At 41.1% G+C, this 21267-nt stretch overlaps 1 protein-coding gene across 1 annotated transcript in view; it reads left to right on the top strand.

Moving 5' to 3' along the window:
- LOC120753912 (uncharacterized) overlaps positions 1 to 21267 on the top strand; it is a 52953-nt gene that overhangs the window by 12227 nt on the left and 19459 nt on the right. Inside the window, 18 exon segments of the mRNA XM_058420901.1 lie at positions 980 to 1116; positions 1599 to 1730; positions 2793 to 2833; positions 4207 to 4249; positions 5097 to 5154; positions 5564 to 5730; positions 5848 to 5934; positions 6885 to 6922; positions 8751 to 8898; positions 9746 to 9882; positions 10825 to 11047; positions 12499 to 12613; positions 13650 to 13787; positions 14663 to 14770; positions 15957 to 16148; positions 16918 to 17084; positions 18394 to 18580; positions 19717 to 19927. Coding sequence (XP_058276884.1) covers positions 980 to 1116; positions 1599 to 1730; positions 2793 to 2833; positions 4207 to 4249; positions 5097 to 5154; positions 5564 to 5730; positions 5848 to 5934; positions 6885 to 6922; positions 8751 to 8898; positions 9746 to 9882; positions 10825 to 11047; positions 12499 to 12613; positions 13650 to 13787; positions 14663 to 14770; positions 15957 to 16148; positions 16918 to 17084; positions 18394 to 18580; positions 19717 to 19927 — 2329 coding nt within the window.

Here is a 21267-nt window from a genome sequence, read left to right as displayed (position 1 = left end):
TCCCCACAGGTCAGTGTACAAGCTTCTGTTCCCTGCTCTGCTTGCAGAGCAAGCAGATCCCTGTTACCTGCTACTGAAGGATCATCTCCATCTACTGCTGCCATCACTTCTCTCTCTCAAAAGTTTCACAAGACAGGACAGCCATTCTCAAAGCTAGTTACCTTTTGCTTTCCATAATAGCCAATCATTTTATTGTTGAGAACTGCATCAGAGAGGTTTTCAAGGTGCTGAATTACCTTTCATAAACTCCAAGAAGAAACACATTAAATGGCATATTTGTCTGTAGCTGTTCGAGATATACCTCAGTTTAGGCTGTGAGAAAGGGCATGTAAGGGTTCACTAACTTTCTCCTGCTGATTTTTGGGAGAAAGACTTGGTCCCTCTCTTCCTGTAGGTGGCAATTAGTTAAAGTCCAGTGTCTAATTCAATGAGCTCCTTCTGGAGTAAGCCTCTGCCATCTCATATAACAGGTGTAGTTCTGCAGCTCCTTTCACAAACCCTCACAAAGAAGATTGCTGAGGACAAGGCAGAGATGAGGAACTTTTGCAGTTGTTTTCAAAAAGTGGAGGAGGGTCCCAGCCCCTCTTACCAGACAGCAGCTCAGGGGTAGTGTGTCTGTACTTGTGTGTGTGCATGCACACATGAGCACAGGAAAGCTTTTTGGCTGAGAAACTGAAGTGACTGACTAGAAGAAACAATTCTGAACCCTCTTTTTTATACACAGCATCACTCTTGTCTGCAACTGTCCTGGATTAGGGATGTGTCATGCAAGGAAGAACAGAAACCACCTCCTCTTCTAGGTCATCTTGTGGTCTGTGCTTTTTCCCTCTCATAAGGAAATCTTGAAAAACTACGGACTATTCTATCTTTAAGCAGCTTGTGTTTGGTTTTGGTACCAGTGGCTGCAGTAACCTTTCCAGTGTCCTGCAGCACTGCTGTCTTTGCCACGTTAGCAATTGTTTTGCCTCTCCCTCCTCAGTAAGCCAGGCTGATTGCTACGTGTCCTTGTGGCTGCCAACTGCGACGTGTGAAAGGTCACGCACTAAAACCGTGAGAAACTCTGACAATCCAGTGTGGAACGAAACCTTCTACTTCAGAATCCAGAGTCAGGTCAAGGTAAGGAGCCAGAGTTATCTGCTTGAAGCAGCCTGAAGATTTTGTGTATGTATCTCCTGAACTGTGCCCAGGAATTGTTCAAGAGATGGCACACGATAAAGGGACTGCTCCAAGTGTTTAAGAGCAGAGATGACAGAGTTCCTGTGTCTGTTCGATGGTGCTAGGTAGGAGGGACAGAAAGCAAGCTCAGTTTTGAAGTTCTAGGGAAATGAGAGACTCTTATGAGTCAGTGCAAGATGGATACAGAATCTGAGAGTTACCCAAGCCAAGTATAGTATAGCCAATGTATTTTGTTACAGCAATTAAAGTGAGCTAGGCAAGAATGAATATGCTGTTCGAGTATGTTTTTCTAAAGTGGGATGATATTTAATTTCTCAACTTTTCTTCTCAAGCACATCCTCAGCAGTACTTTTTGTCTGGAGATAATGATGAGTTTCTCCAGCCTGAGAAACTATAACAAATTATTCTCCCTCTTTTTCCAGAACGTGCTGGAGATCACAGTATATGATGAGGATTTTGCTACTCCAGATGACCATCTCCTCTGTGCACTCTTTGATACTGCTAAACTTACACTTGAAAAAACAGTGATCCTGTGCTTCAGGCCTAGCCCAAATGTGAGAGCAACTAAGCAACTAAAGCAACTAAGAAACTGGTGGAGAGTTACAGAACAATTTCAAAATCTTTCTGAACCTGCCATGGATTACTTACCCCAGTAACCAGTATATGAATTGCCATTCAAATTATAAGCACAAAAATGTGGTAAAAAAAATTTTGAGAGTCTGAACTCCTCTTTTATACTTCATAAATTTTTGGAGATCATAGGACTGAAACAGTGCAGTAGTTAAGGGAGAGATCTAATTGTGAGCTACCTCTGAGCAACACCAAGGCTATACAGCTGTTGCAGGGTGAATAATCTGTATACTTTTTTTCACCATGTAATTCATAAGTGAGTAATTCCCATAATTCATAACTCCCTGCCCCTTTGCTTGTGCCTACTTTTACCCAAAGGCAAAGTTGAAGTTGCCCTTGTGTGCATCCCACTATGAATGGATGATGATTCACTCTGTTTCTCAGATTCCCATCTATAAAATGGGAAAAATAATCTTGATTCCCTTTGAGATCTAAGGATGAGATTAGGAAAATATCTCACATGCAACTTCTTTCTAACAGGGACAGGATCTGGTATCCAAACTAAGTTATTCACTACCAGCTTGTAAAGATCAACACTGCCTTACCTGGGGTTGCATAACACGGATTCTGAATCACTCACACTGTTCTCTGTTTATTACAGTAAAGTAATGGGTGTAAAGTATGTTTAATTTCCAAGATAATAGCCAGTACAGTAAGTCATGGCAGGACAGTGCCAGGAATAGTTGGAAGACAAAGATGGAATTCAGAAAATAAAGGAAGTTGCAAATTGTCTTTCTGCAGCAGCTTCACACTAAGAAACAGAAGTATAGATTGTTTTGATGATATCATGAAGTCAGAAGGAGACAAGGAGGGAATAATTTAATCATCTGGCTGAAATGTTGAGTTAGACCACCCAATCTGAAGTATTTATCATAGGCTACTCATTGCAACCAATATCTTCAATATTGCCTATCAGGGTCTTGGGTTTAGACTAGGGACAAAGCATTATGTAGCTACTCAATTTAATATCTTGTTCTTGCTTTCAGGCCAAGGAGGAACTAGAGGTTGAATTCAAATTGGAGGTTGCGTAAGTGATACAGAGTTTTTTTAAAAAACACAAAAATCCTTAATGATAGAACAAAATCCAGTATTAGAAGTCATGCTTTGGGTATTTCTGTAAAAAAGTGCCAGCCTTCCCCTACATTATTGCTGCAGTCCTCAACACCTGACTGATTAGCTTGTTCTGTAGCTCTGCTGCTCTCAACAATGCACCTGCTAGTTACCCAGAGAACTGTGTGGATCCCTGGAACTGTTCAAGGCCATGCTGGATGAAGCTTTGAGCAACCTGGTCTAGTGGAAGGTGTTCCTGCTCGTGGCAGGGAATTGGACCTGGATGACCTTTAAGATCCCTTCCAGCCCAGACTGTCTATGATATTATGATTTGTCTACCAGGGGACATTTCAGAAGGCTTTCTGAGTGTGTGAGCTTTCCTGCCTATCCATTTTTCCTTGCCTGTTTCAGGTTATGTGTTGGACACAGTTTTAGTGTTGAAACATACTAGTAAGGTTTTCAGTGTATCTCCAATTCTTGAGTTTTCCCTTGGAGTACTCTTTGAATCCTAGTAATTGTGTTTTCTTTCTGCCTAACACAATCACAGTGGGTTGGGAACTCTTGTAAGGATGTAAGGCTCCTTCTCCAGCATGGTCAGCCTGCCACGCATGAATCAATTTTTGTCTCTGTGTTGGCACAAGGTAACTAAGGTGTGGCAGAAATAAAGCGACTACTCTAAGGCCAGCTCTCGTACTAGTGGGGAGCCAAGGCCAGAAATCAGGTCGCTCCTCACCGTCTCCTGACTTCACCTGAACAATCTGGAAAGCTTTTGGAGTTTTTTTTCCCATGTTTAAAAAAAAAAAAAAAGGTGCCCTATGCCACTTTGAAACGGGGTTCCCAGGGAAATGGTCACAGCACCAAGCCTGCCAGAGTTCAGGAAGCATCTGGACAATGCTCTCGGGCACATGGTGTGACTCTTGGGGTTGTCCTGTGTAGGGCCAGGAGCTGGACTCAGTGGTCCTCATGGGTCCCTTGCAACTCAGAATATTTGCATGCCAGCAAATACATATAACTGACTTCCCATCAAGGACATACTGGTGTATCAGGTGAAATATAATTATTTCATGTGTTGCAGTGAGAAGAATTTGACAGCCTAACAGGAGATTCCATTTTAGATGATCGTGAGATTGCATTGTGAAAAAATGACCATGATACACCTTGCTCAGCTTTGGTACAGAGATGAGTCTCCTCAGAGCAGTGCTCAGTCCATGCAAGCATGGAAAAGAGCTTGTCATGTATTTGCTGGGATCTCTCAGACTTTTAAGAGGAAAGAAAGAGCAGCATCCTGGGTAAAGATGGGTGGGACTTGTTTAACTTAAAAAAATCCATGTTTTTCATTTTGTTTCCCAGATCCGGTCCTCATGAAACTATTGCTAGCAATGGAGTGCTGGTGGTATGTGTCTTTCCCAAGATATTTTCTTTAGGTGATTCTTTAATGCAAAGGGAAAGGGAGGGTGGAGGTTAAAGAAGCCAGTAGGCCAGGTCCTTCTCTTTCTTTCCTCTTTCCTATTTAGAAACATTCAGAATGGGATTTTTTATTTACCTGCTCATTGGAGATATCCCATTTGTCCTATACTTCCCTATTCCCAATTTTTTCTATACTTCACCACACCATGCACGTGCCACACACACATACATGCACACACATGCAGAGAATTTTTTTGTGGTACTAGTACTTCAAAAAATGCATTCTGTTTATCTGAACACAATGATAAAAAGGCTGTGAAGTCTCTTATTTATAATTTACCCAGCCCTCTCCTTCCCTTGGAGATGAGCCATACATTGTGGGTAGGTTCTGCATGAAATACTGACTTGTCAAAAATACATTATGTTGAAGAAGACTGAGCATCATTAAAAAAAAAAAAATCAACCCCCAGAATGTTAATAGCAATGCTTCTTCAATCACCCTTCCTGCTCCTGACTCTTGGTCTCTCAGTGGCATGTCTTTATTTATTTCCTAGTTTAACCCCTTGTGCTACTATCGTGAAAATGGTCCTGATTTTCTTCCTTTGTATATTCTTCTCACTGTGCTCAATCCTAGTCATTGTCACACATGCAATTCCTACAGCTCCCTCCAAAGCTTCCCCTTTTCTTTAGTCAGCAGTTTATGAGAAAAAGTTCAAAAACGCCAGGGAATTCAGAACTCCAAGCTGCTCCAAGCTGAGGGTTTCACAGCTCCCTATAATGAGGGTGGGATGTGACGATCTTTCTCACGTAATCCTGCAATCTCTCTTTCACAGTGTCGGGAACTTTGCTGCTTGGAAGTTGAAGTAGCAGAGAAGACGAAGCAAAAATCAAGTAAGGTTATTGCTTTGTTATCTATTTACCAGTAGTTGCATGCTTACAAATGAAAAGATGCCCTTTTCATATAATGTGTTAGTGAAATAAATAGTGCTTACAGTATTCAGTGAAGTTAATCTCAGGTAAACACATTGGGTTGTTAGAGACTCCAATGACCTAATCTGGGTATATGTTAATAAGATCTATTAAATGCACAATAAAGTTGAAATCCCAGTTCTGTATCACATCAGGAATATTCAGAGTCCTCTTTCTATCAGAAGAGCATCCACTTTGCTCCTTTCCCTTTAGTTCCAGCACTTTGCACTAGGGAAAGCTGTGCCACATGCACCCCACATTGAACCAAGCTAGCACACTTTTCTGGTTAATCTCATCAACATTTGTCATGATCTTTGTTTTGCTTCTTTAGAGAAAGAGCTTTCCCTCACTGTGAAGGGCTCCTTTGAGGGAACGCAGGATATCGTGCTGGGCCCCAATGGAGTTGTCAGCCCATCGTGTCCCACCGAGTTCCACTACATCAAGTATGCGGAGCCAACACTGGATGTCATGCTGCCAAAGAAGAGGCGCTACCACCCTGTATGTTGGAGTGGCCTCAGTGATGGAGGGATTTTGAGTCGCTCTCAAGAAAGTGGGAGGAAGGAGAGAGGGTAAACCCGTTCCTGGTTTTTGTCCTAAAGCATGTTGTTTTCCCAGTGGTCCTGTAGGTACAGTACAGAGACAGGCTCCCCAGTCGTGATGCTGAACTCACTGCCCATGGGAAGGAAAACAACCATTGCAGAGGTAAGCATCACTTCCAGGTGTTGGTGATAAAGGGTCACTCAGATAGAAACCGTTCCTCATAATGTTGTCCCAGATGGCCACTAAGAGAGTCAGAAATGTTCTGATTTTCTGTTAGACTTTGAGAAAACTTTATTTCTCCAGGTATTTTCTCCACAGAGGCATGTTGCCCCTGTGTTAATCTCCATTACATGCCAGGAGTGGAGCCAGACACCTACAAGGATGTAAGAAAATATCATACTTCCTTCAGAACATCTCGCCCTGTTTACCCAAAGACTCACTGACTCCCCCTTTGCTTAGAGTGCAAACTGAAAGTTACTCCTTGGGCTCAAAATAGGAGAACATCAATAAGCCTGACCTTAGTCAACCATATATTTAAGAGGACAATATATTGAAATATGCTGAAAATAATTGTCATAAAGGATGCATTTTAAAAAATATAACGAGAGTATTGATTTAAAAGAGCCATTAAGTCATCCTCTCAGAACAAAGCACATTTTGTCTCTTAATATGAAGGTTGTAATGATTTTTAAGAGAGGATAAAGTGTAGGCAGAAGCAAATGCAGACTTTGCAGTGAGTGTGAGATTATGGCCACGATGTCAAAGATGAGTTGTGTACTAGAGCATAAAGAATGGAAAACACACAAAAAATGGTAATTCAGGATGCTGCAGAAAGCTTATGAGTAGTACAGGAAATGAGACCTACCGTCTGAGCCCCAGAAACTTCTTATACCAGGATACTTAATGGTTTCTGCAGCCTGGGAGGATTTAGGATCTGTAGGTAGGAATGTTCCACTAATAAGTTAATGCTTTTGGAAATATCTGCCAAGCTCTCAGACATTTAAGTTTGTGATTGCCAGACCTTGCTGGGGTATAAGTCAAGCTCTGATCCTAAGACAGAAAGGGAAAATAGAAAATTTAAGATTAAAATACTCCATATTCTTGTTTTCCAGGAGAAAAGATTTGACTTGAATGTGACAGCAAAAGCTTGGTAAGAGGTTTTCTTCTGTTCCTTAAGACTTGGTTCATTGATTTTGATATTGTTTTAGCCACATGAAAATGACACGAGCAAGCATTCTCAGTCTGAAAATGAGAATGTGCTCATAATAAAACCTAAAATACATGCACAATATATAATACATATTTAGCCTTAGGAAGATTTGACTTTATTCAGTTGATAAAACATTAAAATAAGCATTATCCCTTTCCTTCTGACCACAGAATATTTTCTTTGGTCAATGTCAATGTCTGAAATTCACAAAAAGAGCAATACTAGCTGACAACAACAAAAAGAGAATAATCAGGTGTAAACATTTAATTTAATCAGGAATTAAGAATTATTTTTTGCTTTACTGTCAATATTCAGTGGTGATGAACCTTGTATTCTGTTAAGTCCAGTTATACTATATATTGAGTAGAAGCTAAGACAAGTTAACTTGTGGTTTGACATCTGTAGACATGCTCATTAATACTCATCAGTAAACATGGAGATACTTCAGGTTATCCATAGCTATATGGAACATACAGAACGGGGCAAACTGCTGGTTTTGTGTGTGTATCTGACTAAGGAATAAAAGGAAAAAAAATTTGAATTCAGAGTTTTCTGTCATTGATTTCAAAACAGGAAGTGGTCAATGATAACAGGAAAATCAGGAGAATTTATACCACAACAGGAAAAAACACCTCCTGCTTATTTATTTTACTTTCCGAGAACTTTAGAAACAGTTTGTTTGGATCTTGATTTACCATAGAAACTGGCTTTTGCAGCTCCACCTTATTCAATTCCCATTGTGTGTCTTCATTTACAAATAACGTTACAATAAATTGTCTGATTTTATCCAAATCTGATGGTGGAGAAAGCTCATAATTACATTTTTTTTACTAGTTTCCTAGAAATTATGGACCCAGTAGAAGAGGGAGGTTCTGTCACTGGAAGAAAAAGCAAAGCCCTGGCATTTGACAATGCCTGGCCAGGTAGCTCTGACTGGACCATGACCATCTCTTGCCTATTGATGTCTTGTAGGAGCAGGGCAGGAAGAGCCAGGAGGGAGATTAGTGAGCAGAAGAGCACAAATGCCCAGGGAAATAAACTACGATTGTGGGGCCTGAGTTTTCAAAATAGGCACCAGTGAAATCTTCCTCTGGGAGAAGACGTGCCTTACAATTTTTGAGTCAAGGCTGTTGTGGACTAGAACTTCCAGAGCTGACCCCTGAAACAGCCTGTGCAAGTGTAGACCAACAGGGCTGCAGGGGTGGAATCCTGCCCGGTGACCCGGAGATCCTGCCCGTCCCGGGGCTGGACGTCGCCGAGGTCTCTCCAGAGAGCCGTGTTCCGCAGCCGCCCTCCACAGCGGTGCTCTCCGCTGGAGGGGGATGCGCTCCCGCTCCAGTCGCTCCCAGGGAGCATTTCCATTCACCTTGAAAATGCCAGCCTTTGAAAACTGTGTGTTATTTTAGATTTTGAATGAGAAAATAACCTGTGAAATGGGAATCGATACTTTCACTTTTGACCATTTGCATGGATTTTCTAAACTCTTCAGTCTTTTAGTTGAAGAATATTTATTTAATTTTTTTAAAAATTTGTAGATACTGTACATTGTTTTTTCCAATTAGCAATAATTGGGCATCATGCCACTAGTTAGTCTTACTAATTGACATAATTTTCTTACTTTTAAAAATATTAAAATGATTCTCTCTTGCTCCTGTCATGTTGCATTGTCCTGTTTGAAGGGAAGGGTGCTGCAGATTATCTTTGATCAATGTCCTAAAATTGATATGGGTGTGTTAATATTTAATATATGTGTCTGTTTTTATCTTAGTAATTGTTCCTGCCACCAGGACCTGGACATGCGCTTTGGGTTCAGCTTATGTTCGGAAGAGATGGCTTTCCTGGGGAAAAGAAAGAGATACGTAGCAAGTGCTCTCAAAAATGTTTTTCACCTACCACACGATCTGCAGGATCAAGAAGTACGTGTGTGCTGACGGGATAGAACTTGAATCTATAGTGCTTTCATGCACTCCTGTAAATGTGTGGTCAGCAAAACAGGCCACACAAATCTGTCATGCAGGTACCAGCTGGTCCATGTGTCTTAAGTACATTTGCTTCTGCTGCCAAGGTTTGTTATTGAAAACATTAGTTGCAGTTATCATCCTTCATTACTATCAGTTTGGAATTTGTCATAGTTGAGGTGTGTTCATTCCTGCCATGCTGACCTGTAACTGGCTTGGTTCAGAAATACAGAATACATTACACAGCAAAGATTTTTTTCCCTTTTTCCAATTTCACTGCTTTGTGAAAGGTTAGGACAAACACCTCTGAGTTCTTCTTATATCTTCCTTTTTTGTGGTTTTGAAATTCCTTAAAATAAATATAATAAATATTATTTTAAAATTACTTCAAGATACTGAAGAATAACAGCATTGCTGAGGGTAGCTTAACCACAGTGGCTGTGAACTGAGTGTATTTCTTCATGGGATTGGCATGCAGATTTTCATACAGAAGTAATCAGTGTGTGAAATAAGAAGAGTGGTGGAGTGAGAGGTGCATAGGAAATACATTGTTGCTTACACAGAATGTTTCTTCTTGTTCATCTGTGCCTGTATTTGCCCTAGAGATGGGCAAGAATCCAAGTTTGGGTTAATCACTGAACCTATGTTTATCCAAAGGGAAATAAGTGGCAGCAGCAATTGTTGCTTGGTTTTGTAGTCTTCCCTTCTGGAAAGGGACCTGGGCTGGCTGTGGTGACCAGACCCCATTGCAGCATGACGTTGAATGCTGTCAGTGTGAATGTCTCATCCTCCCTCTGCCCAACAGGTCCCCGTTGTGGCTATCATCACGACGGGTGGAGGACTGAAGTCAATGACAGGATTGTATGGCAGCCTCATGGGACTCAAGAAGTTAAATCTCCTGGACTGTATAACGTACATCAGCGGGCTGTCTGGCACCACATGGTAAGCCAGCTCGAGCTGGAGGCCTGAGGCCAGGCCCTTTGAGGGTCACACTGCTGCAGAGAGTAGCTTCTAAAAGCAGACAAGATCAGAAGATTTTCTTCAAACACCATATAAACAAGTTTCTCAGTAATAGGCCATTAAATATTAGCTTGATTTGGTGCACACTTTTTCTATAAGCAGTTCTTTACTGTGCTTATCAACTCCACATGTGCAGCAGTTAAATGTGCATATGACAATTACACTCATCAAGATGCTTTCTAGGTAAGTAGTCACTGTGGATGCCCATAGCATCACGCTTCTTCCATTCTCCAGTGAATCCCAGCCCTTGGGGTCCCATTAACTTCTGAGACTGGCTGATTTCTAACTGGAGAAAACTGCTGGACAGTGCACACGTACCCCTGCAACCTGCCAGTTTTGTGTTTCCCTGGGCAGTGTTACTCCCTGCTCACAGGACCTATGGCTGCCTAATGTCTGATTGTCAAATGCAGAGGAGGTTTGCAAAATAGAGGATGATGTTAAAATGAAGCATAGTGATATCATAAGGTTAACACTAAGTGAATCAAGCCAAGAGAGAGCGGCCGATATGAATGAGTTTATGGTTCCAAAAAACAAGAAAAGAAAATTTATTATAATAGTCTGCCTAATTTGTGCTTCACAAATGTACCTATGTTCACACCTGGCAGTTTTATCCCTTAACACTCTGCCAGTTCTGCTTAAAAAAAAAAAAGGTCAAGTACATAAAAACCCTACCTCATTCTTTAGAGCCATTTTTAAAAACAGTCGTAGAAACTGGAGTGTTCATTCTGCTGGATGGAGCAGCTAAACCAGAGTACATGTGAGCAGAAGGGAATCCCTAAATGTAAATCTCTGTTCTGAAAGCACCAAATTTCCAGTCTTTCTTTACTCCTTTTGACTTTTGTTGTCTGTATTGTCTTTCTCCAGGACCATGGCCAACTTATACAGAGATGCCTACTGGTCACAGAAAGACCTGGACTCACATATTGGTGAAGCCCAAAAACAAGCAACAAAATGCAAGATGGGCTGTTTCTCTATGGATCGCATGAAGTACTACAACAAGCAGCTTTGCCAGCGGAAAGAAGAGGGATACAGGACATCATTTATAGATCTTTGGGGTCTCATGATTGAGTACTTACTAAATGATGGGGTATGATGTAAATTCCATTCCTTATAGAACCATCTGTTTTTCCCTTAGTGGATGGAGAGGGAACTAGTCCATTTCAGAGAATGTACCTCAAAGCAGAGGGGTGTTAACAAAATAGCAGATTTTTAAAACCCCTTTAATAGTTTTAATACTCCTTGTGCCTAGAAAGAAATGCATCCTATCTGTTAATAAATTGAGCTGTGGATGCAGCCATTTGAACTCTGGCTGGTATTTAAATGGAAGTGAAGGCAATCTTGGGAATTGCATCTGAGATGCAAATTACTCATGTGAAAAAGGTTCAAAATGCAAAGCAGGGTAATCTCAACAATGTGAAAACTATCTCAAGCAACCCTGAAACAGCTAGAATGTTCAGTGAATTGCATCCACTGGCAGGTAACTTGATCTGCAAATACACTGGAGGCAAGTAAGATATTTTGGTTTTCCTCAGAAGCACTTAGTGGTTTAAGTGATACTTATTTTATAGGTAATTTCAAATTTGCTTTTCTATTACTTGAAGGGGTTTCTACCCCCTACAGTACAGCAGTCCACTTCCTTTTCTTCCCATCTGAATCACAGTTCCAGGATGTGTGCTTTGGCACTTGGAAAGCGGGAAAGGGTGAATGGTTGAGGATTGAGCAGAAGTGCCCTCCAATAGGGGCAGAAATGCTACAGTCATTCAACCATTCATTTGGGTTTATTTTTATGTAAGTACATTATGTATATGTAAACAGAACATAAATGCATAGAGAGAAATAGTAGGTATTAAACAAAGGTGTGAGCTAAGTAGATGCTTCTCTTTTAATCTCAGCTAGATGAGGTCCCTCTCACAATTTAACCAAGCATTTTTTTCCTTTGAGCAGTGCTGAGTATTTCTATGTAGCTATTATCCTCTCCTTAATATTCCAGAACAAGCTACTGTTAAATTTTTCAGTAGTTCATGAGATTTCATATTTTTTACAAACCTCTTCAATAAAAATACGCCTTTTCAGAAAAGAAGCTGGGTGGGGTGCAAAAAATTTGCTGCTGAATTTCAGTTCCTTTGCAAGGCTAGACTGTGATAGCTGTTGTGTGGTAGGAAAGGAAATTAAGTGTCAACATGCTCAAGGGCTTCCTTCAGATTCAGGAGAACAAGGATGGCTCACTACACTCCTCAGCCTAAGGAGCAGCCCACCCCTCTTTCTACTTGTCAGGACAATACTTCGTAGGGCATATAGACGTGTGCAGAAATAGTTGTCTCCCTCCTCATCTCTTTGTGAATCCATGCACGAAGCAGGCTGGGGCCTGGGAGCCTGGTCTGTGGTGGTTGTTGGGGTACCTGCAGTGCTCTGTGTGGTGGAGCTGCTGGGGTGTGTCCCGCATGCTGAGGGTCCTCCCGGCTTCTCCTATACCGGGGCCAGTGAGGTCACCATGTGTTGTGTCCATCTCCTCTCACGTAACATTTTCTTCAAAACCAGAAAGACCCCCACAAGCTTTCAGAGCAGCAAGAAGCACTGTGTGATGGCCAGAACCCACTGCCCATCTATGTGTCAGTCTGTGTCCGGGACAGTTACAGCACCAATGATTTCAAAGGTAAGGATGTTATTTCAGATCTTCTGAGGCTAAAAGTGGCACCTGAATTCCTGTCATCACTCTTCTCTTCTTGGTACCACTTGGAGAAAACAATCCTGATGTTTTGGTTGCTTTTTGGAGAAATAACCATCATATCAATGCATTACAATTTTAATACAAGGGGTTTGGGGAGCAGCATTTCACTGTCTAGACATACACAGTGGGCCATTTTGAGAAATATTGGAATTACCCAATAATTGCTTTTTCTCAATGGCCAGGTATCGTTTCAATCTTAAGAATGACCACATAGTTATGGTAGAGTTTGGGAAGGCTCCCAACTGAACCTGTCGCTTTTTCATTGTTTTATTTGTTTGTGTTTCTTTCCTATGGAGGATCAGAAAGAGGAGAAGGGGAAGAGAAAAATTCAGATCATTATTTTTATTGTTGAGGCAAAAAAATGAACCATTTTTGAATGAAAATGAAATTACGGTCCATGGCATTTCTGTCCCAGTTTTCACTCATGCTGCAGTTACATCAGACAATAGCACTTCACTTTGAGAGGATATCCAAGAAAATCAAAAACAAGTTCTGTCTCCATTAGTACCACACATAGAATGTATAATTTGTCTCTTACAGAAAAAAATAATTTCTGAAGAGCTGAGTACCCATCTTTGTACATAAACAATTACTTACAGAAGATAAATTAACAGTATTGGTGAAGTACTGTCATGTGGACAAGGTGTATGGAAAGGCAGAGCAAAACTACACACGTGCTGGAAAGCCCTGGGCTGGTATGTGCACATGGGATGTGCAAGGCCTGAAGCCTTGCCTTGACCCCAGTGCCACCAGGAGCACCACCACGACCAGCACAACTGCTCCTGCCTCCTCATCACCACCATGCCCGAGCTCAGACGCCTCCCTGGAGATCTGCAATTCAGAGTGAGGCTTTGCAAAGGCAGCCTATTAAACATAACTCTGACCAATGTATGCTCAAGCTTCCCCTCTCCCCACGGCTGTCTGGGAGCCCTCTAAGTGTCCCGTTGTGGCTGTATTGCAGAGTGGGTGGAGTTCACTCCCTACGAGGTGGGACTGCTGAAGTACGGCGCGTTTGTTCGCACAGAGCATTTCGGGAGTGAGTTCTTCATGGGCCGCTTGTTAAAAAAGCTCCCTGAATCCCGCATCTGCTACCTTCAAGGTGATGTATAGAACTGTCCTGGCACAGAGGCACTTTGGAGAGGTGTAATGGTGTTAACCAGCAGGTAGATAGTTCTGTCCTAACATACACTGCCTGCTGGGAAATGGGAGTGGTAGTTTACAAAAGAATATAGTAAAAAACCCCGCATATATTTTCAGTTTCTTGTCACTGTCTTGGTAGATTTGTTGTCTGTGTCTTAGAGATGGAATGGATGAAGATCCTTAATTCTTTCATTGTAATAGCTCCCACTTCTTTGGTTATTCTTCTGACTCCTCTCTGAATGCACTCCAACCTAAGTCCAATTTTGATAGATTTAAATTTACAATGACTTAAAATTACAATATGGTGGCACTCTGTTTTGTTAACCAAGCCACCAGTGCCCCTGTGTTGAGGCAGCGAGGGGTAATCCTGGGTGGAGAGAAGAGTGCACAGTAGAGCTGGAGCCCATTGCATGTGTGAGCCTTTACAAACTGTGGTGTAAGATCTTGTCATACAAACAAGCATCTGAAAAGCCAGTTCATCCCCTTGTGAAACAATTCACGGTGCTTGAAAGAGTTACTGATCAACAAAGTGCAGAAAAAGAGAAGCTGGGGAAAGGAAGATGGGGATGGAAATGATGCGTTTGTGGTGTATGTGTTATCTGAATTCTTTATTTTGCCTCTTAAGCAAGAGTGTCTTTTTTTCTCCTTTACTTGCCTCACATTCTTTGCTATCTTTACCATGTGGCAAAGAAAATTAAGAGGAATTTAGCAATATGGAAGTTTAGAAATATTTACATTAAGCCCAATAAAAAATTAAGCCAGGAGGTCAAAATAGAAGGAAAAGGGCATTTTTGTGTTAAGATGTGTCCTTGTGTTCACTAATTCCTTTTACAGGTATGTGGAGCAGTATATTTTCTGTGAACCTTTTACAAATATGGGGACTGTCCCACAGTTCAGAGGACTTCTGGAAGAGATGGACACAAGACAGAATAGATGAAGTTGGTGAGAAATTATTAAGCCTTTAATTTATGGTCATTTATTTTCTTGTATGGCTTTTGGCATCATCTTCTCAACTTTGCTGAAGCTGGCGTAATAGGATCTCGCTAAGAGATAGTGACTTCCCCTCACACTATATAGTAAGAGGAAGAGGGTAATCAGGGAAAAGCTGCTGTAATTACAACATTCACTAAACTCTACTGGTTCCTTCAGAGGAAGTTTTAGAGGAGTCAGACATTTCAGGACGTGTTCTGGCATTACAATTCTCACTTAGCCATAGAGAACCAAGAACCAACAGTAGAGAATATGGTATTTTTTTATTGCCTATGCAGAGAATAAACCTTAGTATCAACTGGTTAATCAATGTTTCCTGGGGTTTTATTTTATTACTCAGTATAGTAATTACTGTATTGGATTCATACTGACACAAAGATAAATGAGGCCCAGAAGGTATTTTCTGAAGCAATACAGAAACCATGATTTTATTGCTAAATCACTTGATACGATAGTAACTGTAATTACAGACATCCTGAAAAATACAGAAATACAATGTGCAATCATGGAAACCACGAAGTCTCTCCTGCTGCACTGTCAGCTCTTGGGCTGTCAAAGCAGGTTATCATTTCTAGAAACCACACCTTGTGCCACATTTCTGCTTTTCACCCATAAACCATCTACCCACCCCCTAAACTACCCATACTTTCTGAATATGAATGTGTGCCCCAGGTTTTCCTGGGGTGCTCTCACTCTGCTGATTAAGCATATACTCATGCAGCCATGAGTGATTATTGGGTGGCAGCTGTTGCAATAGACCCCGTGGTTGCTGTTGTTGCCCATCTGACTGAGCAGTAGCATATTCATTAGCCCTATTTTCCCCATGCTTGTATCTGTTTCATGTTATCTTCCTGTGATAGTGTTTAACTTCTGAGAGAACATTTTCTGAATTGCTTAATTTCCTTAAGGTGTCCCTTTTCCAAGATTAAAGATTGCTTCCGATGAACTGTCTTCAGGCCAAAGCTTAAGACCATCAGCAGAGCTTTGTCCAGCAGCCATTCCTTTCCCTCAGAAGAGTCTGTGTGTGTTTAGTGAACCACCCCAGAAGAGCCTCTGAGAAAGAACTCCTTTGCACCAGGGCAGCCGGAAAGGAGCATAAGTTAACAAGAAGTTCATCAGTTTTTCTCCCCTCCTCTAGATGAAGACCCGGTGCTGCCCACGAGACCCCACGAGCTGAGGACTCGCATGTACACCCCCCCTGGCCCCCTGTCCAACGCCCTTCGGGGAGCACTGACCGACCGCTTCTCCGTCGCCCAGCACCACAATTTCCTGAAGGGCTACCAGCTGCATAACAACTACATGGAGAATGAGCACTTCTGCCGGTGGAAAGGTGATGGCGACTAGTATTTAACTGGCATTGTTTTCAGGGAGTTTTGGGGTGGGGAATTTAGGAAAGAAGCCTGTCAGGCTTGGCAGAGGATAAAAATCCTCCCAAGAGAACGTTTATGTTCTGAATATAGAGAAGACACTAAGACTTCAGCATTGCAAGGTATTGAAGACTTAATATTTGTATTTGTTTGCTTCAGCTGAGACCTCTGCAGTCCAGACTGAGAGGGTAGACTTGAAACTGACAGAACCAAATGTAAAGTGGCAGAGATCAGAGTGAACATGGGAGAAAGCTTAATTTGGCAAGGGTATACCTCCAGCTTCAGATGGGACTGAAATATCCAAGAAAATATCACCTATAAGAGAAAACTGGAAAGTAATGGGGCTTTCTAGTCCAAAGAGGGAACTGAGTGGGAAGCTGAAATCCAAACATATAAAAGATTGAAAATATTTCGTTCTCACAATCAATGACAGATAGAAGATGAAGCAATGGCTGAAATGAAGCAAGGCAGATGTAGGTTCATTATTAGATGTAGCTTACTGGCACTGGTAGGTGTGACATGTTAATGCAATATATTGCCTGGAAACTCAACAGATTTTTCAGAGCAGGAACTTAAGCGTTTTGCAGTCCTTCTCATGCCTGTTTGATGATCTATTAGTGTGGCAATTAAATTAAACCAGGCCTCTGGAATGGTCAGTTCTACCTTACACTTCCTTTTTCCAGTCAAAATATCCACAGATATATTCTTATTCAAAAAATGTTTTCCTTTTAGACACTGTGTTAGACTCACGTCCCAACCAGCTGATGCAAAATCCTGATCAGATGGGCATGATAGATGCGGGATTTTTCATCAATACCAGCAGTGCACCACTCTTAAGGCCACAGAGGGAGGTGGATGTCATCATATATCTAAGTTATACTACTGGATCACATACATCGGTGAGGATGTTCTTGTTACCATGTGTCGTGTCTCCTTTTGCTTGTAAATGCCCAGCCTGTAGCATCCAGAGCTGCTGGTTTTATCAGCCGTTCACTTTATAACATCTGCGTTCCCATATATTTTTCACTGTAGTGATTAATACTGTTCCTTTTTCTTCCTGCCACTCCTGGACTCTTTCTTGCTGGTTTATGAAAACGTTGAATTATTCAAGGGGGTGTCAGCATGGTCTTTTCCAGAATGATGGGAAGAGCCTCTTCTGCTTTATGCTGAATCAAGCAGGCTTCCAGACCGTGCACAGGAATATTCATAAAGATGAGGAAGTGACTTCTTCTGACTTAAGTTAGAATATATGAAGTGTTAAATGGATATCAGCTGCAGATGATTTCTGGGCTGACAAATAAGATGTTGCAAGTAAAATTCAGTGATGGGCATCGTCCTGCAGAAAACCCATTTCATGGAGATAAAGTTAATTAGCTGTCTATAAGAGCTGGCAGAAAAGAAGTTTGGATCTTTTTATGTCAGAAGCTGAGGTTAGTTGAAAACTCACTGTTAAGCGCTTTGACCTTCCTGAGTAGAGTTACATTTTGAAAATGAGAACAGCTGTGCTACTGTTAATAAGCTGTACGTTGGATGAGATAGATGTAATGAAGTTTTATTTTAGCTTAATTCATTGTCTAGGTAAAACATTAAAAAAGGCTGCTACAATTTTAAGTACTTTAGTATAAACCCTTTTCTGCTTGATAGCGTTCACTATTACATGGTGCAGAGTAAATAACCTAGTGCATATTAGGACATGATATTTTGCTAAAAATTTCAGGGAGAAGATACAGCATAGCCTAATACTTCAGATTTTCTGAGTAAAATATTAATCTCAATTAGCACTGTGCCATAATGACTGCACAGGCAGAGATATAATTGCACATTCAAACTTAACTTTCTTACCTCCTGGCTTTGAAGCACATAGATATGTTAAACATTTTCTTGCTGTGATTTCCTTCTCTAGCTAATTCTGTACAATGTATTAACTCTTTCATGTGCTAAAACTAATGCTTTACCCTAAACTGCAAATTGCTTCAGTTTTTTTTAAAAAGCAGTGTCCTGTGTGAATTCTTTAATTCTGAAATTGTGTTTACAGCTTGTGATTAGCAATGTGGTTACTATGTGTTATAATTATATATAGAGCAACCCTTGATAAGAAGTGATTCACCCTATGGATCTGACTTACTAAACCTTAATAGTAGATGACAATTTGGGGCCTTTAGACAATGAAGCTGATTTCCAGTGCTGATCATTTTTGTGATCCTCCAGTCTCTAGATAAGGCATGCAAATACTACTCAGAGCAGAAAATCCCATTCCCAACGATTTCTTTGACTGATGAAGATAAGAAAAATCTGAAGGAGTGCTACATCTTCCAAGATTCAGATTTGCCAGGATGTCCGATTGTGATTTTTCTTCCCCTTGTGAATGATACCTTCCAAGAGTACAAAGCACCTGGTAAGTTACAAGTAGTGGCAAAGCTTTAAACAAAAGATACCGCTGCTTCCCTTACTCAGAAACTTATTCTTTGCTGCTGGCTGTCTTTGCTCGCTGTGTTCATGAGGGAGCACTTTAGCTAATGAAACTTGTTTTCCCCATCCCTGCCAAAGCTATTATGATCACTAATGTCTTCACTGTGGCCTTAAGAGAACCAACACAGCCCATGTCTTCTGGATGGTGTTTACCTTCACCTCTCTCCCTTTTGTTACTTGAAGTGTTCCTACCTAATTGCAAAAGCTTTTTCCTGTGAAAGGTATAGCTCTCTCAGATTATTTCCTCCTGCATGTATTTTCTGTTGTTCAGGTATTTAATTCTACACTTGAGGAACCATAGTGTCACATATGAGTGGTGGGGGAGAAAGAACCTGGCTTTGAGGCTGAACTCCTGCAATGTGTGTCATTTTGGTACAGCATCAGCCCAGGGATCCTTTTACTGACAGTGCTATGTTCAGGGCCTGTCACTCCTTTTCTGCCAGGCCACCTGCTTTGTACTCCTCTTCTTTAATGCAGATTACTAGGTTGCATTTGCTCTGCTCCTTGATAGCAGGGAGGTTAAGACCAAAATAATGCTGTTGTGGAATTTGTATGACACAAAAACTCAGAAAGGCAGAGATGGATCCTGATGGCAGGTGCCCTGCATCTTATTCAGCATTGCAGGAACTCTCAGTTTCCACATGCTTCTATTGCTTCTTTCTCACTTAAATTCTGTTCTCTTACTAGAAATTAATCTTCCTCAGCTGAGGTTCATAGAAATTCTGGCTGCCCATGGAAAGACCTGCAGTGCATAGGCAGTGGCTTTTGGAGTGCCCTTTCAGGCTGACATCCTTGCCTGATCCATGGCTTTAGTGAGACAGGTGTTTCTGAGTAAACTGTAGATGAACACTGTGATGCCATCCCTCGCTTCTCCTTTGTGCTCTCCTTCCTTCAGACTCGCAATGTTCTCTTGACTAGGGTGGCGATATATGACCTGCATTGTTTGCATTTAAACCCTATGTATTTTCTTCAGGAGAAAAGTCCTGCTCTTTGACGCTTTATGGACAGTTTGACACTGATTAAGATAAGCATCGTGTCACAGCAACAACTCTTTCTCTGCAGGGGTCAAGCGCTGTTGCTCAGAGATGGAGGGAGGCCAGCTTGATTTGACCAGCTCCTGTTCCCCCTACTGCATGTTTTCTGTCAGATACACTGATGAGAACTACCGCAAGCTGCTGAATCTCAGCGAGTACAACATCCTCAACAACTCTGAGATGATTATGCAGGCCTTGCAGACAGCGATGCAAAGGAGAAGGCAGAAAATGTGCTGATTGCCTGTCCAACTGCCCATATCTTCTTAGAGGAGTTTTTCATGCTCCAGGACCCAGAAGGGACATAGGATTTTCAAACACTTGCCATTCTGCACTACAGAAATTGCCCCAGCTGGTGCAGTGGTTTGCTGGGGTTTTTCCATTCTCAAGAATGGTCTCTATAAGCAAAGACATTATGTGGAATATTTTTATTTACGTTTTGTTCCATAAATTAAGGTTGTCAGCAGAACACTCTTTGCCTAAAATACTTGTTAAATTTTTTTAAATAGTATGATTTTAAGCCTAACTTACTATAATATATGACATAGAAGAAAATAATTTTTTACCGCCACAGTGCTACAGTTATACAACACAGCCAACACACCTACAGGCCATAAGAAGGGAGTACAAACTTCTGCTCCCACAATTCTGCTTTGTGGAATACAAGGTGTGACCAGCCCTGGAAAACAAAGAGAACCTGAAACACAGCTGGAAGCTGGTATTGGATCCCTGGGTCAACTCTGTTTTGCAAGTGTCCCAAAGAGCAGCCACAGAGGCTGGAAATGTAAAGAGGGACAAATGTGTGGACACAACCAGCCCCATGACTCGCATCCACATCCTGGGCTCTCTTGGGCTGTGAATGAATCATATGTGATGGGAAGGTGCAACTTAGGAGGAAGTGGCATAAGACTTTTCACATAATTTTCTTTTTTTTTTTTTTAAACAAAGGGTGTAATTTGGGGACATCAAAATTCCCTGTTAATTTATGTCAGTTTTTATTGGTTTGTACTGAGACAGTATATAATACCTTAACATTTTAATTTGATGCTTTCAAAATAAAACACCCTGGATCTTGTTTCCCCTGTTGAGTTACTTCTCATAATAAAATACCATTCTTAAATTAAAAAGAAAAAGTACTTGAAAATATTTTACTTCCAATAGACAATGAAAACTTTGCTGTGTTACTCAGTGTAACAGTTTAGGTCATATGCTTATAAAAAAAGATCTTTTTTTGTTTAGTTTTTCCTGTACTAACTGAGTAGAAGTGAGTCAGTAGCCTGAAACAACTAGGGCCATCTTAAAACAATCTGAAGACCATGCATTGGATCTAGCCCAAATACACCAATTACATTTGTTGTGGGCTTGCATTTTTAAACTTCCTTCCTTTTCTGTTTTTTGAAAGTGCTTTTTTTTTTTAAACTGTTCTGAACTGTGCTGAGGGTGAGCTGTAAAACTTATAAATCCATAACAACTTTTGTATTCCCGGAGCAAGTCAAATTGAAAACACACTTTATTAATAAAGTTTTGTGTCCCAGAGACAACTGGGAAATGTTTGAACAAAGAATCTATTCAGAAAAAAAGG

This window comes from Hirundo rustica, chromosome 6 (assembly GCF_015227805.2).
Source record: "Hirundo rustica isolate bHirRus1 chromosome 6, bHirRus1.pri.v3, whole genome shotgun sequence".
Taxonomy (NCBI): Eukaryota; Metazoa; Chordata; class Aves; order Passeriformes; family Hirundinidae; genus Hirundo; species Hirundo rustica.
Note: the sequence above shows the minus strand (reverse complement) of the source record. Positions and strands in the feature narration are given on the sequence as shown.